Source organism: Monodelphis domestica, chromosome 1 (genome assembly GCF_027887165.1).
Source record: "Monodelphis domestica isolate mMonDom1 chromosome 1, mMonDom1.pri, whole genome shotgun sequence".
Classification (NCBI taxonomy): domain Eukaryota; kingdom Metazoa; phylum Chordata; class Mammalia; order Didelphimorphia; family Didelphidae; genus Monodelphis; species Monodelphis domestica.
The window spans coordinates 584,876,393-584,903,976 of record NC_077227.1 but is presented as its reverse complement, the minus strand read 5'-3'; the positions used below and the strand labels follow the sequence as shown (position 1 = coordinate 584,903,976).

The 27,584-nt window shown below is 37.0% G+C and overlaps 1 protein-coding gene across 2 annotated transcripts in view; it reads left to right on the top strand.

The window, feature by feature from the left end:
• Window positions 1-27,584, top strand: part of ZMAT4 (zinc finger matrin-type 4) — a 564,854-nt gene that overhangs the window by 489,397 nt on the left and 47,873 nt on the right. For both annotated transcript variants that reach the window (XM_056813567.1, XM_056813568.1), the window contains exon 8: window positions 3,330-3,426. In XM_056813567.1, the coding sequence (XP_056669545.1) occupies window positions 3,330-3,426 (97 nt within the window). The remainder of the gene's footprint in view (window positions 1-3,329; window positions 3,427-27,584) is intronic.

The following is a 27,584-nucleotide window of genomic DNA, read 5'->3' as shown; positions in this document are numbered from 1 at the left end:
GTTTACTCATATGCAATAAGCTGAAGAAGGAGATGGCAAACAACTCTAATTTAATCTTAACAAAGAAAACCCCAAATGGGGTTAAAAAGAACCAAGTAAGAATGAAACTATTCAATAAGAACAAATTATGATGCCTCAAATCATAACAGTAAGTGTGATCCAGTTGTTTGAGAGCCACCATGTATTTCTTTCTTTAAAAAAAAAATCGCTACCTTCCCTCTTAGGATCAATAATGTGTTTTGGTTCCAAGGCAGCAGAGTGGTAAGGGCTAGGCAATGGGGGGTTAAGTGACTTGTCTAGGGTCACCCAGCTAGGAAGTGTCTAAGGCCAGATCTGAACCCAGGATATCCAATCTCTAAGCCTAGTGTTCTATCTACTGAGCCACCCAGCTGCCCCAAGAATGGGAATCTTACACAATACCACTACAGCAGGAGTGCTGTGGCTACCATGAGTTTCACCAACAGACTAATTAACTCTTCATTGTTCTAGTCACCACACTGATGCTTACTCATTCAATTCAATAAATACTTTTTAGTCTGTATCTTGTATAATAAATTGTACTAAGAGAGGAACAAAGATGAATAATGTCCTCATGGGGGTTATGGTCTAAACAGGGAAGCTGAGATATTGTACAAATAAATAGAATACAAGTTAAAGGATGAAAAAGTAATAAACAAGGTACAAGGTGCTATTTGATTCAAGGAAGAGGAATTTACTTCTTACTGGAGGCATCAAGAAAGGCTTATAGAGAAGCTGACATTTGATCTGAACTTGAATAAATGGTAGAGAAAATAATGAGGTAGATCTTGGGGATGTGGCAGTTTGGGAACAAACACCTTGGTATCGATAACAGCAAGAGTAAAATCCATAAGCCCAGAAATTTTGAGGAATGTTCAACAAATTGTTCAGTGTGTCTAGAGTTTAGGGTGGTTAAAGTGAGAGAGCTTGAGATAAGGTTGAGATCAAATAATGGCAGGCCTTGAATGACAAGTGGAAGAGTTTGTGTTTTATCTGGTAGGTAATGCAGAGGGAGCTACTAAAGATTTTTAATAAAAGTGTTTCTTTTGTAACTTTAATCTTTTGCAATGTCTTACACATAGAAGGTATTAAATCGGGGTCTGTTGAAGGAATCAACAAGATGAATGATAAGAATTGTGCTTTAGGGAGAATGATTCACCAACAGGGAGTGCATAGATGTCAGTCAGTCAGTCAATAAGCATTTATTAGTCCCTTCTATGCTCCAGGCACTATGCTAAGTTCTGGAGATTAAAATAAAAATAAAAATGAAGACAATACCTACCCTCAAGTAGCACACAGTCCATAAGGGGAAACAACACACAAAAGGGAAGCTGAAAAGCTGGTGGAAAGGGAAAGGGAAAGAAGGTACCTTATATAAAGGTGAGATGGCGATTTCCAAAGAAGTCCAAAAGCATTATTGTTGTTGTTCATTCCTGTCTGACTCTTCAGCACCCCATTTGATGTTTTCTTGACAAAGATACTAGAGTGATTGGCCATTCCATTTCTCCAGCTCATTTTAGAGATGAGAAAAATGAGGCAAACAGGGTTAAGTGACTTGCCCAGGATTATACAGTTAGAAAGCATCTTAGGTAATATTTGAACTCAGAAAGATGAGTTTTCTTAACTCCATGCCTGGAACACAATCCACTGTATCAACTAGCTGCCCCCAAAGCAGTATAGCTGTTGGGAAAAGTAGAAGAAAACAGTACTGAGCTCCCACTTTAAGTAGAGTCCCTGGAGCCTGTCGCCTTGCCCCCCCAAAAGAGAGTCCAATCAGAGAGACTGGAGGTGCTGCTGAGATTTGAGTCCCAGGCAGAGTCAATATTTCTTTCACAATGTGGGCATATAGGTGTTAGGTATTAGAGTTATCATGAACTTGAGCCCAGGAGATCAGTTGGGAGACTTTTTAATAATCTGAAGGGAAGGAAAACAAAGAAATGAGTATTTCAGGCATCAAAGTAGACAATTCACTTTGACATTTGGACAGAGGTTGTCAAGGTCCACTGAAATGAAGAGAAAGCCATTTATTTGCCCCATATTTTGGTCTCTTTTGTGTTTCTCCTGCAATATAGATTGATCTTCAGAAAAAAATTAAAAAAAGATTATTAATTCTTAAAATATTGTAGTTCACTACAAAAAAAAAATGTTTCTGACATTCAGGATTGTGAAACCACTCTGAAAGCATCAGGGAGAAGATATTGCATCTTGTGTCATGGCCTATGGTAAGCCATGTGAAAGGGTTTCAGCTCAAACTGACATTTAATAGCCCTAGACTGAGGCACTATAATGTAATGGGAAGAGCCTGGATTTGGAGTTAGGTAACATGGGTTTGTGTTTCTGATCTACTATTGGTGTGACCTTGGGTAAGTCATTTCTCTCTCTTGATCTCCTTAAATTCATTCCACTATCAAATGGGAATAATGACATTTCAATTAACCAGTCAATTAGCAAACATTTATTAAGCATTACTGTGTGCCTTGAATTTTGCTAATGTGAGTTTTAAAATATTGTGACAGGAGGAAACTGCATCCCCCAGCATGCCCCAAGGTCCCTCCCCCCTACTTCCTGGAGTGGAATTGGTCTTGAATGGACCAATCCCGTACTAGGGAGGGACCTTTGAATCTGACAAGATTCAATATTGGGAGGTGGAGGGTTAGTCAATTTCAGGCTAGGGAAACTCTGATTTTTCTCTTTAAAATAAAGTTTTTGAAAGACCAGAGTCAGATAGTTTTCTTTCAGTCCTTCAGCTAACCTTTGGACATAACAAGAAAAAAAATTCTCTGCCCTCAAGGATACAACATAGAGATAAATTGATCCATATAGGATGTACATACAGAGTCAGATATATACAGAGTCAGAAGGAAGATATTATTCAAGGGCAATCTCTTGTGGCTGGGAATAGCAGGAAAGAGCTCTTACAGAAGTTACTCCTTGACAGCCTATCTTACAAGTTTGTTGTGGGGAAAACATTTTATCTGGTGTCAAGTGCTATGTAAATGTGAATTATCATTATGTAATATTGGCATAATAATTGAATAATAGATTTTAATTTGATATGATCAATATGATAATATTAAAGACATTCCAAATCTTATACTATTCGGGAAGGGAAGGATTTTGGCAGAGGAGTAGCAGATTGGGAAGCTTCCTATTATCCCTTGAATAGATCTTGTGGGAAATTGCTACCTTGCTAAACTTACTTGGAACCCTTTAACTAAACACTCACCTCTCTGAGCTGTAAACAAAAAAATGACTGGGGGATAAGTGGCTGGGACAATGATCCCCTAACCAGTTTGGTTTTGTCTTCACAGGTCTGAGGCGCAGTTATACGTGTAGCATCTGTCATGTTACCCTCAACTCAATAGAACAGTATCACGCCCACCTAAAAGGCTCGAAACACCAGACCAAGTATGTACTTTCCCCTCTTAAGTTTCTTTGTGATTTGTCATTTATTTGGATGTCTATACAGAGATAAATAGAGTTTATATCTCATTTGACTAGAATCCCTTTAACAGAGGAAGGTTACATCTTGAAATAAAAATATTAATCTCCACTAAAATGTGGGTCTTTGTGTAGAATGGGGCAGGGAAGGATACTTACTTAATGTCATTGTTATAAAATAGTCACTGAAGCCACTTTTACAATGTCCATGTATTGGAAAAAAAATGCCCCAGATCTAAGAGATGAGACTTTCCTATGCTTAGACATAATGTTTTCTAGGCCTTTATTATTCATCAAAATAAAGCCCTGCCTGGAATGCTATACCCAAATCCTCATCATAATATGGAGATGGTCTGGAATTCTTAATGGACACACTCTCTCTCTCTCTCTCTCTGTAAATATGTATATATATATATATATATATATATATATATAATTTTGGGTAGGCTTGGAGATCAAGCCCAGTGTCTGAATATGCATCTCATCTAAGTACTAGGCTATCTGAGAGTAAAGTCCTTCACAGTAAGGTTGGATAGTAGGTGAGCTTTTCTTTACCCACAACTAATGAAATTGTCTTCTAAAAGTGTGGAGGAGTCCAGGTCTGTGTTGTTGAAGAGAGCATCCACATCAATGAATTCAGTGATCCTTTAACTATTGAAGTGATATACATCTATGAAAATGATTGAATGGATCAAACTTTCCAAAAGAGTGCAATTTAACACAGCATCTCTTTATGTGGTTTTGGTGGACATTTACCAGTATTGAAATTCAGTTTTCAACAAATAGTAATTAAATAAGCACCTCCATGCAAGAGTGGGAGACATTCTGATTCGTACTTGGTGGGAAGATGGATGCTCAGATGAATATGAGAATGTAAGATGCCCAAAAATCTGGAAGAGGAAGATTAGAAAATAAATAACAAATTCAAGTAATTGATGTTGCTTTGAGAATTTAAGGGAGGACTCTCCCACCAGAAGGGAAAAAATAAGTCTTTATGGAGTAGGAAATCTTAGAAATGGGTCTTTAAATTCAAATATGATTTTAACAAGGAAACATGTGGGGGTAACATAAGCAAATATAGAAAACTACTGACAACTTCAGTAAGTGATTAGTCCACTATGACTTGAGCATTGAATACATGTTAATATTTATTGTGAAATAGGTTGAAAAGTTAGAAGGAAGATTTTGGCATCCCTTGAATGACTGGCTAAGAGTCTTGAGTCTAATGTCTTAGTCAATGAAAAGTCATTTGAAGATTTTGGACTGAAGCTTTCACTTTTGAGTCCCACCTCCTAGCATTGTGTCTCATCTATGGTTGGTGCTTAATAAATTGTTTTTGATTAATTAATGTGATGGTTAAACTTGTGCACAGGAACCACAGCCTGTTCAAAAGGGACTGAATAGAGAAGATAAGTCAGAAGTCTATTGCAATTGCCCAGACGAGGTAATGGAAACTTGAATAAGTGTGGCAGAATTGTGAGTTTCAGAAGAAGAACAGGACATGGAAGCCAAATGGATATGGGAGAATGGTGAAAGGATGAGTCAAATATATCACTGAGGTTTTTACCTGGATGACCAGGACAGTGATAGTGCTGATAACAAAAAAAAGGGGGGGGAGGAGATTTAGGGGAAAGATGACAGAGGTGACTCTTAGTACTAGGGAAGAAAAACCCAGTGAAGAATGCAGAAGAGGCCTAAGCTAAACAATACATTAATGTCCCAACAGTTCTGAATTGAAAAGCTAAGGTTCCTTGAATAAAGGAGTTGATAAGATCTTAGGGAAAACATGAAGGGTCTTAAGCAGAACACTATGGCACTCATAAAGACAAAGTAGAGAAAACAACCTAAGAAAGTATGTTATTTGTTCAGAACTAGAGAACAGGGAAGGATGGCAAGACAAGTATTCCTTTGAAAAAGATCCTGGGGTCTTATTGGTCTGCTAGTTCAATATCTATTAGTAGTAAGGCATTGCAGTTAAGAAAAGTTAGTGTGAGTTTAAGTTGTAGTAAAGGAAGCTTATATCTGGAAAGGGGAAAGTGATTGTCTTGCTATCCTCTATCTAGGTCGAGTGACAGAGAAGGTTGGATTGAATTCTGAGAATACAGATGATAGGAAGGACATTGAAAAAATGTAGCATGTCCAAGGGAGGGAAGGATAGGGAGGCACCCATACCTCATGCCCTCTGAAGACCTATTGAAATACCTGAGACTATTTTGCTTAGAGAAAAGAAGAACTGGAGGTGACATGGTTATCAGTTATAAGAATTGAAGAGGCTGTCATGTGGAAGAGGGATCACAATAGCTACTTAGTTCCAGAAAGTATCATTAAGAGCAATAGATGGAAGCAGCAAATAACTAGATTCTGGATTGACTTAAGAGAAAACTTACAATTTTGTCACAAAAGTCCAACTGCACATCTTGAGAAGTGGTGAGCTCTTTCACACTAGAGGTCTCTTCATTGGTAATTGGGTAATCAGGTATGAGATTAATATATGAGTTCTGAGATCACTTCCATATCCTGATGCAATCATTTTCCCCCTTACCTCTTACCCCTATATTATGTGTGCATTAACCCTGGGTTCTGTTCTCAACTCTATTCTCTCTGTACTCGAATAACCTTATCAGCTCCCATAGATTTAACTGTAGTCTGAGTGGATGATTCTCAAATTTATTCAGTCAACCCTTCTCTCTCTCTCTCTCTCTCTCTCATCCTCCATCTTTCTGTTGGATATCTTTAGCTTGGTGTGCCATTGGAACCTCAAAGTCAATGTGTCTGAAAGAAAAATCATTATCTTACATCTAAAACAATGGTTCTTCCTAGTGACTATTTCTCTCAAGGTCATAACCATTCATTCATCTTTTCACCCAGGTTCCCAACCTAAGAACTGATCAACATTGCACTCAGCCTCCATATCCAATCAGTTGTCAAATATTGTTGCTTTTATCTAGCCATCTCTTAGATCTATCCCATTCTCTGAACTCATTCCAGTTCAGGTCTTTGTCTCCTCTGACCCAGACTAGTCCAGTGACCTCCTAATCTACCTCACTAAACCTAATCTGTTGCCTCTCTGAACGATTATTTACAGCTGTGAAAGTAATATTACTAAAATGCAGACATGACTTTTCTTTTTGGAATTTCCAATCTGTTACTATCTGGCTCCAGTCTATCTGTATAGGCTGAGCATACAATATTCTCTCATATCCTGCACTTTAGCCAAATACTCTTCCGTGATGTTTCCCAAAGTTTTGTTATCTGATTCTGCAACTTTGCATATTCTGCTCCCTATGTCTTGAATTTTCTTCTTTTTCATTAAAAGATGAGCTTCCCAAGGGCAAGAACCAAAGTTTGCCTTCCTTTTAATTCCTAGCACATATCTCAGTGTCTGATATGTAACATAGCTTAATAAATTTCTGTTGATGGACTTCTGTTCTGCCTTTTAGAATCACTGACTTAAAAAAACCCCTTTACTTTCTGCCTTAGAATTGATACTAAGTATAATTTCCAAGGAAGAAGAGAAGTAAGTGCTATGCAGTTGGAGTTTAATGACTTGCCCAAAGTCACAAAGCCAAAGGCCAGATTTGAACCCAACAACTCCAGTCTCGAGGACTGCTTTTCTCCACTGAGCTACATAACTGCCCCCAATCCCTTCCTTCTTTAAGGACACTCAAGCTCCACCCCCTTAGTATATTGTCTCATTTTAAAATTCTACCTTCTCCCCTCAAACACTGTGTATTCGTTTCGTAACTTGAGTGCATTTTCTTATCTGTAAACATATTCTCTCTTTTGTAGAATATACGTTTCTCATGGTCAGAAACTGTCTTGCTTTTGTTCCTGTTTTAGATGTTATGGATATCTTTTCCCAACTCTAAAACTGATTCCGTGAATCACAGACAGGGATCTCAGTGACCATTTAGTGAAATCCATACCTTTAAAGTACATTTGATATTATATTTGGCAAGGGTTCATTCAGCTTTTGCTTGAAGTGCTCCAGTGAAGAAAAATAATACCTTTTAAAGTAGCCCATTTTTATTTTTGATAAGTCTAATTATTAAAACAAACTTAATGATGATGATGATGATAGCTAGCATTTTATGGCACTTACTATGTCTCAGGGATTATATCAAATGTTTTACAAATCTTATCTCATTTCATCATCATAACAACCCTGCCAAGTAGGTGCTATTGTCATTCCCATTTTACAGATGGGAAAAGTAAGGCATATGGAATTTAAGTGACTCATTTGGAGGTCACACAGTTTGTAAGTGTCTGAAGCTATATTTGAATTATGTTCTTCTTGTCTCTGGACCTAGCCTTTTAGTTTCCATGCCACCAAACTGCCTCAAAGGTTAAGCCTTTTTCTTAACCTGATCAGCTGATAAAATGCTTGTAAAGCTCTTAGCACAATTGCCTGGAACCCTGCGTACTTCATACATGTGTCTTCCCTTTTGCCTTCTCTTTTTCTCCCCCTTGGCTACTTTTTGCCCATTGCTCTAGTTTCAAAATCCAGGGCTGAAAATAACAAGGCAAATCCCTCTTCTGGGTGACAGTCCTACACGTGCTTGAAGATAGGCATATTTCTATTCCCTCCCTTTGCACCGAGGTCTTTTCTGCTGTAACCTAAAAGTCCCTGTTGCCTTCCATTTGTTCTCATTTGGTGTACACAGACCTCTGCTGATCTCCCTTCTCTGGACGCTCTCTGGTTTAGCAAGGTCCTTCCTGAGATGTATTTCTCAGAACTGAAAGTGAAATTCGAGATGCAGTGTTCCCTCTCTCAACATCCATGCAGTACTGTAAAATTGGGAAAGCCAGTGAATGAGTGAGGAAGGGGCAAGCAGTACTTGGATACCCACCGCTCAGATCATAATATCAAAACTAGATCCTACTCCACCTGTGGAGAAGACTTTCTCCGTGTGTGCCAGGATCAGAACTAAGGGATCAGTGGCCCTTGGCCAATACCACCCTGGACCTTAGTGTCCTCCAAATGAGGGGACTAGAAGAGATGACCTTCAAAGGCTTTTACTTCTGAAGAGCATGACTCCTACTGTACCAAAGAGGTCCAGGCACAAGACTCACCCAAGGTCATATACACACACCATACCTGCCTTGCCCAGTGGCAGAATTCAGATTAGGCTTCAAGTCTCTGGCCTTGTGGCAAGTATTTTGTTTGTTTGTTTGTCTCCTCTATTGCCATGCCAGGAATCCGACAGACTTTGGCTGCCTCTAAGTCCTTTAGCAGATGTCATCAACAGCATAATGGCACCCGAGCTTCTCTCTAGCATTAACCCACTGAAGAAACATTAAAGATCTAATGACATTAAAAGTTTACAAATGCAAATGTTCACACTGCTGGATGTTCACACTGCTATGGAAAGCAATTACCTATTAGCACATTTTCCAGGGCTTCCAGGCCATCTACTCTGTCAATTAGTACAAATGATTAAAATGAAATTTAAAGGGACATGAATCCATCCCATATATTAATGGATGAATCTCCCCTAATATACTTAAATTTGAGCTTTGGGAATCCTTCTAGGCCTAAGTATTTTATATTATCTAGAAAGAGTGGGTATAAAAGCTGTCATTAGTTACTTTGATACTTCAGGTGGTTGAAAATGACTCACAAGTGTCCAGGAGGATAAATCAAGCTGACAACCCCACCAGCAGTCATTTCCAAATTTGCTTCTGCCCCTGAGTTGAAAACTTAAATGAATCCATTTTTATTTTTTAATTTTTTTCTATCGTTTTCCTGAGCCTCCAGAAAAGGTCTCATATTATTCATTCTCACATTAAATGTGTTCATTTATTTCTTATGTACTTGAATGGCTGCACAGATAGAATGAGTTTTAGGCTTCATCTCAATGCGTGCCAGATACTTTGGAACACAATGCAGGCTTTGGAGATAGCTGTGAATTATCTAAGGGATGAAAAATCTTAAATAAGGCACTTTCACAAGGCATGCCAATAAGTCAGAGAGAAAAAGAGCCTCCCTGATTCTTGGCTGGCAAAGGCAACTTAGGGAGGCACAAGAAATTATACTATCTCAAAAGAAGATAAATTCTGCTCTGAAGGCTGAAGGAGATAAATCTCTCCTTTTGAACTTTCAACTTAATAATAACTCTTTGCATTTATATAATGCTTTGTAGTTTACAATGCATGTTACACATCTTTTATCTCATTTAATCCTCATAACCATTGTGAGGTTGGCAGATCAGGTATATTTTTTCCCTTTCCATTCTACAGATGAGTAATCAGAGATCCAGATGAGCTGAATGCCTCAATTGTAGAATGATGGGACTAGAAGAGGCTTTCAAGGCCATCAATTACAATTCTTCCCCAGAGTCCCATTCTAGCAAGGGGAAGTTTAGGGTCACACAGTTAGGTCCTCTCATTCCAAGCTGAATATTCTTTCCGCTACCCCATGATACTCTTTAGTTCCAAAAGAATATTAACAACCGGAGACGTTTGTGGCTTTTGTTCTCTTTTCCTCTGATATGTGTGTTTGTTTCTCTATGTGTTCTTTTTTGAATCCAGAAAGAATCCATTTTTAGTGGATCATTCTAAGCTGATCACTTGGAAGTATAAAGCTTACCACTCAAAAAAAGGGATACCAGTGCCTAATGTGGATATAAGTGCCTACTGAGTTCTAGTCACTATGCTAAGTGCTGGGAATATAAAGGGAGACAAATGACAGTCCTTATTGTCAAGAAATTCAGTCTAATGGGAGAGACAACACACAGCTAACTATGTACAAGCAAGATACATATAGGTTAAATTGGAGGTAATCAAGAGAGAGAAGGCTTAATAGTAAGGAGGCCTGGGGAAAACTTCTTGTAGAAAGTAGAATTTTAGTTGGCTCTTGAAGATGTCCAGCAAGGTAAGAAGTGGAGGTGAGGAAACAGAGTGCTGCAGGCTCAGGGAGCCAATACTGAACATTTTGTGTTTTAGGACTCAGTTTCATCCTCTGTGAAATCAGTGAGTTAATCTAGTACAAAATCCCCAAGCCCTCTTTCAGCTCTAAGTATGTGATTTTGTGATCCTCTTAGACTGTTAGTTCCTTGGGGAAGTCAAACATTAATTTGTAATGTATGTCAGCATAGTGAGAGAGAAGGAAATACAACAAAGAGGATAACGTGTGTGGACATTCAGATACTTTTTGCTGTAGATTCCACCAAATGAAGCAAGGAATGGACTGACTGCATCTGCACTTTGTTGTTGCAGTTACCCAGGGCATAAGCAATAAGAATGAAAGCTGGTGGTGTTAGTGTGGGCAAGTGGCCATGGTTTCTGCAAATGGGTGGGTCAGGAGGTCGGTGAGGTTCATGAGCATGTGGACATCAGGGATCTAGAAGCTGGAAGACCTTCCTCATTATTTCTCTTATGTGTCATACTTCATGTGGCTTTCCCAAATCTCTTAATTCTGTTTTCTCTCTATTCTTATATATATGTGTATATATATATGTGTATATATATATATACATACATATGTATAGTAGTAGTAGTAGTCTCTTGGTAACCGAGGATGACGATTGTCTTTGTGCGCTTTCATCTATGGTGTATAGATGAGTGTGCACAAAGACACTTGTGCATGAAGGAGATTTAAGTGGAAAAGTCGATGCACAGAGACAGTCCCACTCTCTCGGCGTTGGAAGCCTGGGTCCAGTGGCATGAAAAGTCGTTACACCTGGAGACTTCCTCAGTTGCATTGGATGGCCGTGTATACATGAATAAACAAGGGGGTATGTATTTGTTTGCAGGTCGTCTTCTTCGTTAGAGTGAGAGTTTCTTGAGAACAAGGAATGTCCCCCCCCCCCCCCCCGCCTTTTTTGTAACTCTAGTACTTAGCACAGTGCCTGGCAACTGTGGTCAATACTTTAAAATGTTTATCATTTAATTGCCTGCGTGCCTTTCCTTTTGGAAAGGTATCAAAGGGGTCATGATGTGTCCCTGAGTTTTTGGACTTGCATTCTACCTGTTTAGCCCAATGGACTGAAGGCCAGGACAGCTGCAATAGGGTGTTCCTAATAAGAGCAGGGCCAGGGCATCCTAAACCTCTGACAACATTTTTTCAAGATATCAAAGGATGTGCTTTGGCCAGGGAAGAGAAGATATCAGAAATGGTGGGCACTCAATTTAACAGGAATTTATGTACTTATATGATTTGTTCTATGCTATCTAGGAGGGTATGAAGAAAGGCAAAAACAGCTCTTCCCCTCAAAGAACTTGCATTCTTTCTTTTTTTAAAGAAAAACCCTTACCTTCTATCTTAGAATCAGTATTGTGAATTGGTTCTAAGGTACAAGAACAGTAAAGTTAAATGACTTACACCAGGTCACATAACTATGAGGTTAGATTTGAATCCAGGTCCTCCTATCTATAGACTCTCAGTTCACTGAGTCTACTAGCTGTCCAAAAGAGCTTACTTCCTAATGGGGGCAATATGATAATGCAGAATTCAAGTTCAGATTTTGTTTGATCCCATTAGTTTTTTGCTGAGGTCCAGTTATATCAATACAGTGCAGAGGGATGTCTCTGCCATTTTGATTTCAGGATCAGGCTATTAATAAATTTTTGGAGAGAGGCTATGGATATATGCTGGTTTCTGAAGAAGGATTGTAGGCACCACATGGAGGGATTAACTCCTTTGATGGAGTTTCTGAATAAAACAATGAAAAACTGCAAAGTGAAAGACTGGTTCAGAGATTAGTTTTATTTTAGACAAAGCAGGAATCAATAAAAATAATGAAGATAATACTTTTTGCAATTCATGGAAACAGTTCCCTCTAGGTATAAAAAAGGATTTCAAAGTGTTCTTTGTCAATAGTACCCTCATTTTTTGATCTTTCAACAATATATTTATTGCTAGTGCAAGACAGTGGTTAATTATGATTATGTGTTAGCCTTGACTAGACAAAATAATATGTGAAATCAAGAAGCCATTAAAATCTGAAGAATGAAAAGGAAAAACCTCAGATCCATGAACATTTTCGTTAATTCAATCTCCATAAATTATAGCCAATGAGACAGATGACAAAAACTGTACCAAAGTCTCATAAAATTGAAAGAGAGATGGGCACACTTAGAATGGAATACTGAAAAGCTCTTTTTGAATTTGCTGGCATGAATCCAAATAGCAGGACAATTATGCAAAAACAGAATAACTAAGAAAAACCAATAACTGCTATAACTATAATCAATTAATGTAATTCTCACAGTACTTGTCATAAAGTATAAAAAATAACTTGGGACCTGTACATAGCAGAAACTATGGTGGCCATTGTTATGATAAGAATTATAGAAGGAAAGGTAGAATCATCAAGAAATATTTCTAGGGAGTAGGAGGGAGGGAAGGAACAATCATTTATTAATATCACCTTTTATGTATCTGGCATTGAAAGCTAAAAGATTTACAAATATCTAATTTGATCCTCACAACAATCCTAAGAGGTTAGGTGCTATTGCTTGCCCTATGTTAAATTTGACGAAACTAAAACAAAGAATAAATACTTCTCCCAGCTCTCAAAGTTAATAGGTGTTTGAGACAGGATTTGAACTCAGATATTCCTGACTCCAAATCAAGTACTTTATCATTTGTACCAGTTAATTTCCTAGGAAAGGAATAAATCTCATCATAGCAGGAGAAAGAAAACAACTTTAAAAAGCTATTGATGTGGGGCAGCTGGATGGCTCAGTGAATTGAGAGCCAGACCTAGAGATGGGAGGTCCTGGGTTCAAATTTGACCTTAGATACTTCCTAGCTATGTGATCCTGGGCAAATCACATTACCCCTATTGCCTAGCCCTTACTGCTCTTCTACCTTGGAACCAATACATAGTATTAATTCTAAGACAAAAAGTAAGGGTTTTATAAAAAAAGAAAGCTTTTGATGTTCTGCAGTAAAAACAACTGAAGATTTTACCATTCTGTAGCTGAAAGAAACCACAGAAACTCAAAGTCACATTTACCAAATAAAGATACCAAAAAGTCAAAAGATTACCGGGATATAAGGTATCCAGAGCTGTATAAATAATAAAATAAAGTGGCAACATTAATTGTTTTACTACAAAGATATAAGTAAGGAAATAGCAGGAGAGAAAGAATCCTTGCTGAAAGGAAGATGTCAAAAATTTCTGGTTATTTTTATGGCTTCAAGAAATCCAACACCCTATAACCACAAATTGGGTGAAATAAGAAATAGAAAGTCTTTTAACTATTGATACAATTAATAGCAGAGTAATACTTGCTAGCATGTATGCAGCACTTTTAAGACTTGCAAAGTACTTTGAAATATTCTTATTTAATCATTATAACAACCTTGGGAAATAGTAACTATTTTCAATTCCATTTTACAGATGAGGAACCCGAGACAGACAGAGGTTATTTGCTTTGCCCAGTGCTATACAACTAGTAAGAGTTCGTGGTCAGCTTTGACTCCAGCTCACACGTTCTAACCACTATATCCCTGAGCTGCCTAACTGAACAGAGTTATGTCAAACGATGAAATTCTAGCCTCTCAGTGAAAGTGAAAAATTCATCAAGGAATGCCTCTTAAGTGTGGAGAAACAGGGAAGAAACAAGCATTCACTAACAGTGTCTTTTGTGTGTTTGGTATTGTGCTAAGAGCTTTACAAATATCTCATTGGATCCTCACAGCAACCCTGGGATGCTGGTGCTCTTATGATGCCCAAATTACAATTAAGGAAATTGAAACAAACGGCAAATAGATGACTTATCCAGGGTTACACAGCTAAGTGATAAGTTAAAATTGTTTGCTCAAACACTTAACAGTGGCCCTTGAATTATTATTAAGGTACTTTACCAGCTCCATCCCAGATGTAAACCTAACCCCTCCTCCCAATTCTTAAAAAATTAAAAGGATAAATAGAAGACTAGAGAGAGTTCCTAGTATACATCAATTATATGTTTGTGTATTTTATGCAAAACATTTGGAGCCTATGTTAAAACAAAAACTTTAACAATGTAATAGCTGAAAAGCAAAAATGGTATGCCAAAAAATCCCCAGAATATAAAAAGTGCTTTATTATCAATTGAATAATTATTGAACAAGATATTTTAGATGCCATCTTGTGTTATCATAACTAACTCAGTTTTGTATTAATGATTTATTCATATAATACAAAAAACAGATCAAATATATTTCATTTTCACATGGAAAACTGTTCTCCAGGTAATTTGAAGAAGAAGCTATTGATAGTCAACATTTTTTAAAGTTCTAAGTCATTATAAATTAGAAAAATACAAATTAAAACATCTATCAAATTGGCTAACATGATAGAAAAAGTAAATGATGAATGCTGGAGGGGATGTGGAAAAAGGTGTATAGGTCTGCATTGTTGGTAGGGTTGTGAACTGACTCAACTATTCTGGAGAACACTTTTTTTTTCAATTTTTTCAATTCAATTCAATTTTTTCAATTCAATTCAATTCAACACTATACCCAAAGGGCTATAAGACTGTGCATACCTTTGACTCCACAACACCACTATTATTTCTTTATCCAAAAGAGATCAAACAAAAGGGGAAAGATCTATCGCAGCTCTTTTGTGGTGGCCAAGAATTAGACATTGATTGGAGAATGGCTGAATAAATTGTAGTATATTTTGATGATATAATACTATTGTGCTATAAAAAGTTATGAGTAAGATAGTTTTAGAAAAACTTGGGAAGACATATATAAACTGATGCAAAGTGAAGTGAGCAGAAACAGTAAAACACTATGTACACAGTAACAGCAATAATGTAACAATGATCACGTATAAAAGAATTACTGGGGTCAAGAAAACAATCTCAGAGAATTCCAAAGGACCCATGATGAAAAAATGTTGTTCACTTCAAAGAAGAGAAGTCTAAATACAGATTGAACATTTTTATTTTTTCTTTTTATGTTTCTTTTTCTTGTTATTTCCAGTATGACCAATATGGAAATGTTTTATATCAATGTATAATTGATATTGCATAATTTGCCTTCTAATGGGTGATGGGATAAGTGGGAGGAAAAGGATTTCTAATTTAATTTTTAAAAATTAATGGTAAAATAGATAAATAATATTTTAAAAGAAAACTGGGTAAAACATGCCATCAACACAATACTTATAAAAATTTTCCATATAAAACTTTTTTTTCAGTAAGATAATTGAAGACCATTAAGTTTTTTCTTAGTCTTAAAATCCATTATTCTCTGTCTTGAATAGTATTAAGTATTAATTATAAATTAAAGAGTCAACTAAAGCAACTTATTAACCACTTGATTGGTTTCAGGCTCCTTAGAGATACATTACAATTTTGCAATGAATCTCAACATAATAGGAAAGAAGGAAGTGAAGCAGGGAGTGGATTTGAAAGAAACCATATATGTAAATTTGAGTTAGTAAATGTCATAAAGCTCTATGACTCCACCAAAACCCAAATGAAACCATTCATTTCATGGAGTCTTTCTTCAATGATATCAGGGTATAATAAATACTTAATAAGAGTAAATTTTTAAAAATAAGTCAAGGAAAGATAAAGATGGAAGACTGAGTTTAAATGTGGAGGTTACATTAACCCAGTAAATGAAGGAAATACTATGAATACCTTCACAATCTCTAGGCAAAACACATCAAGAGCAAAGATATTAAAGAGATGACTGTGATTAACTTACATAATGAGAACTACTGGCAGCCTAAAATCAAAACTGAATGAGGGCACATTTGATATAATTAACGTTCATATACTACCCATCTTAATGCAAAACTCTGGAATTGCAAAATGGAATGCTAACCAATTTAGAAAGTAGTCTTTCTACTTCAATGCAATAGGACATAGAACCCTTTATACTAAAATGAAATAGATTGAATTTCTTTGCTAGAAATGAAGAAGATTTGATAAACATTCTCAGAGCACAAGAGTAACAGGTAAAAAACCTATAAAATACTTTTAGAACAAGGAGATATCACTTCATCAAACAATAGTAAAGGTTCATAACAGGTATATACCTTTAGATTTGTTTAATGCAACAGAATGGGCCAAACCTATAAAAATATAGTGCCTAATGAATACCTATAATGACTTTTATCTGGTGGCTAGAATTATTATACATCATAAATTCATTATCTTTTATGGACTGACAGGCAAGTTTTTTATACTTTATATACAACCCTCAAAATGTTTTTGAGAATTCAGGAAATAAACTGTACCATGATAACAGACTAAAAGGCTGGTCACACAATTACCAGGTATAACATTGGTCTATTCAAACTTAAAAACAATGTTTTCAATAAACTTCACCATTCCAAACACTCATAATCTCCAGGCTTCCTGGAATAAAAATGCTTTCAAAATGCCTAGCAGAAAGGATTCAAACCATGTGGGAATAGAAAGAGGTATATATCCTGTCATCCTACATGCCACTGTAGTTGTACTAAGAGCAATTTTAATGAGCCTGCAAAAAGAGAACGTATATCCTTATACTTTTATTCAACTACAAAAAGCAGTTATTTTATTCACCTTTACAATAGTCCACAGCACATTAAATATAAAAGATGAGTGATGGGATATCAATTTGTCCATTTAGCGTTTCTCTTTGAACTCCATTCAAAGGATGAGAACATTAAAAATAAAAAGAATACTGATAATGTGCATTTATCTCGTGAGTGATTTTATTTGCTCCTCCCAACAACCTTCACAGCTTGACCTAGTATAATTATTATGATATAATATTTAAATATGATGAGGAACAGAGTTCTTCAGAGGTTAAATGAGTTACTTAAGGTCACCCAGCCTACAATAAGTAGAGGATGCAGGACTTGCCCAGAGATTTTGTAATTCCATTAGATTATAAACTCCTTGGGGGAAGGGGCTATCTGCTACTTTTCTTTTTATCCTTAGCTCTTAGCATAATGCCTAGAACATGATAAGCCCTTGATAAATGCATATTAGATGACTGACTTAAATTATATTTGGGGACATATATAAATTTATGTAATACTATTTTAATAATATAAAGCATAATTCGCATGATTTTATTTGTCAGGAGGAAATTGCAAAACTGCAAAGTCAAAGGACGGACATGTAGGATTATAAAATTGGGTTCAAAAAAGATCTCAACTGGTGGGAAGGACAGAAGATGAAATTAAAGTTGGGAAAAAAACACAAAAAAATGTTTTATGCTTGGCTTCAAATAATCACTTGACCAAATATAAGATGAAGAAAAGAGATTAGTCTTGTTCTGATTGGTTCTAGAAGGCAGAACCAGGAGCAACAGTGGGTTGAAGTTGAAAATGGGACAGTTTCTGGCTTAATATAGGAAATGCTTTCCAGTAATTAAGATTTTCCAAAGATTCAAAGGCCCATGCAGGGAGGTGTCCTTACCATTCACAGGTGTCCTGCTAGCTCTGTTGGGATAAATCATTTTTTAGAATAGAGAAGATTCCTGGTCAGGCATGGATGTTATGTGAGCCGATACTACTCTGAGATTTTATATTTTGTTTTGTTCTGTTTCACTAAGGCAGAATGGGGGAGGGGGGAGAGAGACACAGGAGTGTTGTAGACTTTTTCATGCTTCTCACCACTGTATTATATTTTACATGGGGCACTTAAGGAGACATTGTAATTACTGCATGTAAACATATTAGATCCTTTGTGCTTCTGAGAAGATCTAAATTGAGAGTATCTCCTTTCTTTCTTTATTAGTTCTAGAGTTAATGATGACAGTGTTCTTTAATGCCTTTTTTCTTTTTCTTTTTGTAATTTCTCTTTTCTTCTTTTCTTCTTTCTCTGTAAGGGGGAGGTTTGAGCCCATAATCATTACATATCCTCATTTGAAATTTCTGGGAGAATTTTACTCTGTCTCCAAAGCAATTCCAAGTCTGATAAGTTATATTTAATTGTGAATACTCTTGAGATGCTCTTGCTTTCTTTTTTGAGTATGGCACCCTGTGTGACTGGGTTGAAAAGACGCTGCGTCTAGTTTTAGTTTTGCCACTTACTCACTGTTGTCTAGATTCTGTCCCTTCTCTCCTCCTGTCTCTTTTTCCTTTTCTCTATATGAGGGAGTTAGCAGACATGATCTTTAAAGTCTCTTTCAGATTTGAAATGATATGACTTGAAGGTTTTATTGATAATTGAGGAAATTATCTTCCTTATCAGTTGTCCTATAAGCATTTATTAAAGCCTTCTCGGTACCAGGCACTTTATTAAGTCAGCAAGTTAGTACACATTTCTTAAGTGCCTACTATATGCCAGGCATTATGTTAAGTGCTGATGGTATAAGGAAAGGCAAATAGCAGGCCCTATTCTCAAAGAATTCACAGTCAAACAGGGGAGACAATTGTGTACAAACAAGGTATAGACAGGATAAATTGGAGCTAATCGATAGAGGGAAGGCACTAGCATTAAGGTGAATGTGGAAAGATTTCTCATAGAAGAGGAGTTTTAGTTGGGACTTAAAGGAAGCTGGGGAGGGTGGGAATGGGGAACGAGAGTATTCCAGCTGTGAAAAACAGCAAAAATGTGCACAGTTTCTAGTGCTAAGAACAGCAAGGTGATCAGTATCACAGGGTGCCAAAACATGTGGGAGGAAATAAGGTGGAAGACTGGAAAGAAAGGAGGGAGCCAGACTGTGAAGGCTTTGCATTCCAAACAGCATTTTAGGTTTGATCCGGCAGAGAGCCACTGCAGCTCACTGAATGTGGGGTGGACAAAGGGGAAGATCACTTGGTCACATCTGCTCTTTAGAGAGGTTAATTTGACATCTGAGTGGGAGGCAGATTGGAGGTGGGAGAGACTTGAGGCAGATTAACCAGCAGTCTCACCAAGTGTGAGGTGATGAGGGCTTGTAACAGAGAGGTTGTGTGTCAAAAGAGGGAAGGGGGTTGTGTGAGAGATATTACCAAGGTAGAATTGACAGTACGTGCCATCAGATTACACATAGGGTAAGAAAGAGTGAGGATTCCAAGGAGACACCTAGTTCGTTAGCCCAGCTGACTGGGCGGATGATGGTACCCTCACCAGTAACAGTAAAGTTCAGTAAGGGGAAGGGTTAGAGGACAGATAATGAGATCAGTTTTGTCCATCTGAGGTTTAAGATGTTTATGGAACTTCTCTCTTTAGATCTTATTCCATGTTTTGACTTTTAGTTAGAGCTGTGAGTCTAGATATTAGGCAAGCAGTTAAGACTAAGTAAGTAGGAGAATCATCAGCATAGAAATAACTGAAACTATGGTGGTTAATAATATCACCAAGTGAAATGCTAGAGAGGGAAGAGAATAAGGCCCAATAAAGAACCCTGAAGGATATCTATCTTCACTGGCCATGGTCTAGATAAAAAACCAACAAGGAGTAGTTAGATAAAACTGAAGAGTGTCACAGGAACTCAGAGAAAAGGATGAGGATATTCAAAATTGATATTCTTGTTTTACAAAGGATAAGACCAAAGTCCAGGAAAGGGACTGACTTGCTCAAGATCATGAAGCTAGTCAAAGGCAGAGCTAAGTCTCTGAGACTCATTCTAATGTGATATATACTATTCAGAGTAGCCCAGCAGTCTTTGATCTGCCCATTGCCTTTCCCTAAAGTAAATGGCTAACTATATAACCTGAGGAAAAGTAATAAGTCATTCTTACAAATTTGCTGCTAGATATTTTGAAAGTAGAACAACCATTTTCAAGTTAAGTACAACTTCACAGCCCAGAGTGGAAGTTCTCAGAATAACTACTACCTAACGCTAAAAAGAACAGTATATATTAGCCATGTCAAATTGCATATTTCTATCCATAGGATTTTAGAGCAACTGGGTGCCAGTAATTCCTTTGCTCCATTCCTGATGTTATTGTAATGAGTTTGAAATCTATGATAAGAGGGGCTTAGATATGGGTATGTGGCTATGTGTATACATAGATATACATCCATCAATCAGAGCTCTACCTTGAGTCTTAATCTACTAGCTATTAGTTAATTTATGAAGGAATTTAACAAAAATGATAAAAGAAACATAAGCAAATTAATGTAAAAACATTAGCCATACATGGAAGGAATTGAGACATTGCTTCAATCTCCTCTCTAATCTCCAAACTCAAATCTCAAGTTTGTGTTCATAAACCCCAACCCTATCTGCTCTCTCCCCAAAGGTTTGGAGTCAGAAGACAGTAGAAATCATCATTTGCTCATAAACATTCTTGTTCCCAGGAAAACTGAAACTGCATACCCATGGTTAGCTTATGACTAGTTTGAAAACTAGTATAAAAACCACAATGCCTCTTCTGATTCTAACTACATGGTTGAACAGGTAAGCAGGGCCTCACTTCCTAGGTCTCAGTTATTCTGATGCCTGGAATCAAAAGTTTCATTGGCCTTGAATCTATCATTTCAACCCAGCTCTGAAATAGGGAGAAAATGAAATGCTCCAGAGCATATGCCCATTAGCTCAGAATTATTGCTATAAATACTACATGCATCCTCAGGGGAGATTTCTGGGCTCCACTATGTTTTTCTCAGCTCTCTTCTTTTGTTTTCTAATACTTGCACAATCATAATTGCAAACAAAAAATCACTTTCCAAGAGATATGAATCTTGAAGAAGCCATCAGGCAAATGAAGCCATTTCAGGATTCTATTGCCAAATTGCCCTGTTCCAGAAACCAAGAGTCAAAGGGCCTCTCAGAATATTCTATTTTGAATAGGTTTCCACTTAGGAAATGAGGGTATATGAAAAAGAGGGGGAGGACTCGGAATTAATACACTATCCCTTTTTGCAAGTACAGAAAGCAAAACTTTGTGAAGAAGAAACTAGTAAGGGTTCTCTTGCATGCTTTGACCTGTTTTTTTTTTTTTCCATTCGATTCCTGCATGACCTTCATAAATCCTTTATTTAAAAATTGTAAGCTTCATTCATTTCAATAATTCAGCAAACATTAGTTGAGCTTTTTCAAGTTTCTAGGCACCATGCTAGCAGTTAAGACATAAAAATTAAATAGGTATAGTTCTTGCTCCTATTTGTGTCCTTAGCCCTGAGCACGATGCCTGGCCTATAAATGCTTAAATAAATGCTTGTTGCCTAAGAGGCTTATAACTCAGTAAGAAACTTCTGGCATGTACTCAGAGAACAGTGACACAAGTTAGAATGTGTGGGCATAGTAGGTCAAACCAAATAGTGTGGGCAGTGGAAAGAGAGGATCATTTTTGGTTGAAGGATAAGCTAATCATGGAAGGCATCATCATGGAGCCAGTGAGATTTGTACTGACACTTGAACTGGTAATGTTTTTGAAGGCAGACAAGGCAGAAAGGAAATGCCATATAGAGGCAATGGCTGGAGATGATGGCCTTTTAGGAGAAAGCATAGGATGTACTCAGAGAGCTTATTTATATAGATTGTAGTATATGTGAAAGAGAACATCATTTGAAAGACTGGCAAAGGAGGTTAGAGCCAGCTTGTTGAGAGTCTTCAATCTCATGTAAAGAAATGTGAACTTCCTTCAGTAGGCAACAGAGAAGAAATGAAGGTTTTTGTGTGATGTGACCCAGGCAGTGAGAAGATTGCTCTGGCATTATGTGAACAATTTGGAGAAAGGGAAACCAGTTGGAAGGCTGTTCCAGTAATCCAGTGGAGAGGTAATAAGGATGTAAGGAGATATGAAGCTGAAAGGGTGAATGGAAATCAGAGGATGGCTCTGTGAGCTTGCAGAGATAGAATTGATAATCCATGGTAATTGATTATATTCAAGGAGTGAGTGAGATGGAAGAGTCAAAGATGACTCTGAGTCTTAGTAACTGAAAGGACAATAGTGCTATCTTTAATGAAATTAAGAATCAAGGGCATGCTGTGGCAGAGGCAAGATGGGGACACCTCACATGCAACCATGCTGCTTTCAATAGGGTCCTATGTTTTAGATCCCCTTTGAATCTCCCTCCTTCCCCAGGAATGTTGTTCACACTCTTCTTCATTCAGATATTCTGAATGAAAGTGAAATAGATCAGCTATCTTATCATGGCTCTTAAGTACTGACAGCTGTACTAGGAGACAATAAAACTCTTGCCCCAAATCTCCAGTCATGCATACTTACATAGGGTAGCAACCTCCATCCTTAACATACACACTGGTTCTTTTAGCATTAACAAAAACACTCTCTTTTCTTATTCTAGAAATATACACACTCTTCCCACTGGGACATCAAGTTCCCTACACTTTTTAAGACACAATTTCTCATTTCAATTCACTTAGTTTCATTCTTCTTTATCCACACTCTGATTCATCCCTAAAACATGGAAAATGTGTATTTTCTATAGCATCAAGGATGTACCTTTATGCCTTATAAGCCATTAAAGGCATCCGCTAATACCTTTGTGCCAGAATGAACTGAATCAGACAGATATATCCCTTTTTGCCAGCGTTATGATTTGACAGTAAGAAAATTCTCTACCCTAAGTTTCCTCTTTATCCATTTCTCCTGAGTGGGAAATAAGTATGTGTGAATCTTCCACAAGACCCTTAGAGAGAGAGAACTTTACCCACTGACCATCCAACTATTCACAGAGTTTTCCTTAGTGAGTTTTATGATGTCTAAATAGCATTTTTTTCTCAGTAAAAGTTTTCCCACATTTAGTATATTCAGAGGCCTTCTCTTTTTCCCAAAGTGATAGATACCCACTCTTCCCTTGTGTTCTCACCTATTTCCATCTATATTTTCTACCATAGATTCCTCTTTTATTTTCTTCTTCATTCACATATATTCCCTTCCAGGTCATTTCCTAAACCCTAATCAACACAATTTCCCCATTTCAAATTCATGGTCTACTTCATTTTTACCATAGGAGATCCATACTTGAATCTATTGTTATTATTGTCAAAATGCTATATACAAATTTTGGCTATCTCCATCGACATTCAGATTTCACTTTGCCCTAGAATCTTCTTGTTTTTATGAGCTGTCATTTTCTTTCTTTCTTCCCTCCCTCCCTCCCTTCCTCCCTTCCTCCCTGCCTTCCTTCCTTCCTTCCTTCCTTCCTTCCTTCCTTCCTTCCTTCCTTCCTTCCTTCCTCCCTCCCTCCCTTCCTTCCTTCCTCCTTTCCTTCCTACTTCCTTCTCTCTTCTTTCTCTCTCTTTTTTCCTTTTACTTCTTTCCTGTCCTCATTTCCCCTCTTTTCCCTTTATCTTCATTCCTCCCTTCAAATCTTTCTTTCATTTTTATTTTCTTTTACTTTTTTTAATTAAAAGGAACTGACATTTTCTCCCCTCTACTTCTCTCCTTTATAAATAAGAAATGAGAAAAACAAACATTTTGTAGCAATTATGCATAACCAAGCAAACAAATTCTCCTTAGTGGCCATGTCCAAAAATGCATGTCATATTTTGTAACTTGAATCCATCACTTCTTTGTCGGGATATGTTAGCATGCATAATCATTTTTTCTGGAATCAAAAATAGTATTTATCTTACTTAGCTGTTTGATCATACAGTTTTATAGTTATTATATAAATCATTCTCCTGGTACTGCTCACTTCTACTATACATATGTTTTCTTGTAATAATAGTTAATAATAATAGCTAAAATTTATTTATTACCAACTATATACCAGAAACTTTGCTAAGTTATTTATAAAGAATATTTTATTTGATTTTCACAAACACCCTGTGAGGTACATGCTAGTATTTTCCCCATTTAACAGGTGAGAAAAATGAAGCAAAAAGAGGCCATATGACTTTCCCAAGGTCACTCCACTTCACTTCACTTCTGAAGTGAAATTTGAACTCAAGGTTTTTCTAACTCCAAACCTGGAGCTCTATCTATTGTGCCACCTAACTACCTTATAAGTCTTCGCAGGTTTTTCTGAAAATGATGCATTTATCATTTATTATAACACAAAGGTATCATATTACATTACTCTTTCCTCAAGTTTACTGTTGGGGAATAGCTCAATCCTTGCTAGAAGTAGCTAGAGCTCTAAGCCTAAAGTCTGGAAAATATGAGTTTAAATTTGGCTTCAGGAACTCAATAACTACTTGAACCTGGGCAAGCCACTTAACTTCTGTTTGCTTCAGGTTGCTCATCTGTAAAACTGGGTAATAAATAACATCTTCCTCTCACAGTTGTGTTAGGATCAAATGCAATAATATTCATAAAGCACTTCAAATAATATCTGGCACTTTGAAAATGGTATATAAATGTTAGCTATTATTGTTGTGGTGGTAGTTATTATTTTTATTATTATTATCCTTTCTTCATTTGGTTAGTTATTTTAAAGTAGTGGCTTGAATACAAAGATCCTGTCCACCAGATTGGGAATTTGTCCATCACCTGTGCTCTACCTCAAGGAAGTAGAAGGATGATAATTTAATCTTTCTTATTCCAGAACCTTGTATTGGTCACTAATAACCTCTTGCGAAAATTTTGGACTCAAGCTCATGTCATTATAGAAGATTCAACTTGGATCTAACTCTTTTTTTTTTTTTAAATATATTTTATTTGATCATTTCCAAGCATTATTCGTTAATGGATCTAACTCTTAAAGTGTGGTCTTATAGAGCAACATTGCCAAGATTTCCCACTGAGGCAGAGATATTTCCTTCTTTCACAATGGCATAAGGAACCTAGGGTCCCATAATGAAAACTCAGGCCCAGAACATCCACAAGAAGCTTCCATTTGACTTTAAGTGTCTAATTCCTTGAAATGCTTTTGAGAGTCTTCCTTTTCACATTTAGAGAACAATTTCTGAAATAACAGTAATGAGGAGCTTTAGCCTTAAAGTACAAGCTGTGTCTTGCCCTATATTTCTAGCACAGAGATTTGACTGACAGCTTCACAGGCTCTGAATTTAGTTGCCTGTCCTTTGTCCCTCCCAAAACCACTCCCTTGGACTATGTGTTTGCCCCATCCTTTGGTATTTTGGTCCATCAAAGAGCTGGAAAAAGACCTTCATCAGACCAGGGAGGGGCACAGGGAGAAAGGTACACTTCAATATAGACTTGAAATTCATTTAGCACAAAAGCTCCTAGGAGATAATTGTTCTAGAATTATTAAACTTCTGGTACTCCAGTAAGCTCCTCAAATACTTCATGATGTGCAATAATGATATTGTCATTCCCTAAATCTAATGAGTGTTTCAAACCATTTTCTGAAATTCCACCTCAAAGCACTGATAATTTTCCAACCTTTGTCTCTTCTTTCCCATTAAAGGTATCATCCAACCCATTGGTACATACCCAAAGTTGCTTCTGACATAGTTACCCAATCTTATTCAGTTGCAAAGAAACAGGACTGCGTGATAAAAGATCGGTGAGACCTCTTTAAATGCAGGCTAATCCCTGGGAATATATGTTGGGAAATGATGACTGATCTTTTTAATGTTACATTAAATGATGACCAGGCAGTATGACTACACCTGGGAAGTTTTATGGCTGTAAGAGTTTAGCATTAAGTGTTTGGAATTCCTGTTATAGCTTCCATAAGATACTTACCAGCCTCAATAATCCATAGCAAATATCTGGGTTAGGAGCATCTGCTCTTAAAGTCAAACCTAATACAAACCTAGATGTAGAGAATAGTGTCACTGTGAAAGATTTCTCTTTCAAAAGCATGATGCTCCTATGTATATTATACTTTCTAGATCCTCTTCATGTCTTTCCTCTAGGAATATTCTCCTTCCTTTTGGAGACTACTAGCTTTGTCCTTGAGCAGTCATATCTGAATCACCATCTTAGATTCTACAAATGCAGCATCTTTTGCCTGGGACTGGACAATGATGTGGAGCGTGACACATAATTGTAAAGGAAAAAACTATGTGTCTGCATTCCTCGGGCGTGCAGGAACTTATCTCTGGCTATCCTTAAGTTGGCCTCTGTGAAAATAACTCTTTCCCTACCACTCCCAAGTGGTAGACCAATGGAATTAGAAGAGTGGTGTATTTGGATACAGATGTCATTGGGCTTCTGGGAAAGTTTGCAAAGTATCCCAAGGATTTGATTGGATGGGCCCATGTGGTTTGAGGACTAGAAATAAAATCAAATTACAAGGTTTTATACAGAAGGGGGAAAATGGTAGGGAATATAATCTTCTATCAGGAGTTTCTTGCAGGCACCTAGGAAATATCATTGACTACTGGTTTTGGAGTCAGGAGGACCTGAATTGGAATCGTACCTCAGACATTAGCTCTGCTACTCTTAGCAAGTCATAACCTCTGCTATTTTCAGGATCCTCATTTATAAAATGAGATAATAGCATTTAGCTCCCTGGATGTTTATGGGGATAAGTTATATATGTATATCTTGTAAATCTTAAAATGAAATATAAATATTAGCAAATATTATCCCATCTGAATAAAAGTGAGGGGAAAGCATCTATCAAACACTATGTGCCAGGCACTTTACAAGTATTCACAATATTTACAGTATTCACACTTGGGAGGTAAGTGCTATCTATTACTCCTATTTTATAGATGAGGAATATAAAACAAACAGTGATCAGGTGACTTGTCCAGAGTTCCACAACTCCTAAGTTTTTTTCTAAGGTTAGATTTGAACTCAAGTCTTCCTAAGTCCAGGCCCAGTGCTCTATCCATTGCTCCACCCAGATGCCCCTAGGCTGAATAAAAACAATAAATACCTATTTAGACAATTCTTTAGGAATGCTAGGAAATAAAAACATCACAGAAACTCTAATTCTGTACCTTTCCCCCCCTATTTTGTTCTATTTTGCTCAGTGTAGAAATATGTAGGGAAACTCATGTAGAAAAGTATTTATAATCAACTTATAATTAAATAGGCATATTTCTGTAAGCAGATGAGCAGTTTCTATCCTCTTGAATCTCTTTAAGAGAAGGCTGAATCTCACAGATCTGCTTACAACTTCAGACTGGTGCCTCAGCATCTAGTGCCCTATACCTCTTCATTTTGCCCTGGGCTGACTCTGCTGATCTGACCTCATGCGCATATAAATAGAATTTTAGGATTGAAAGACACTTCAAAAGTCACCTAATCTAACCTCTTATCCCATGACAGAAATTCCTTCTCAACATCTCTGGCAAGTGATGATACAGCCTCTCGTTTTCTTTCTCCTATGTTATATTATCTTTTATATAATAACTTTTTTAATCATTCATTTGTTTGTGTGTTTGTTACATTAAAATACCCAGTTAA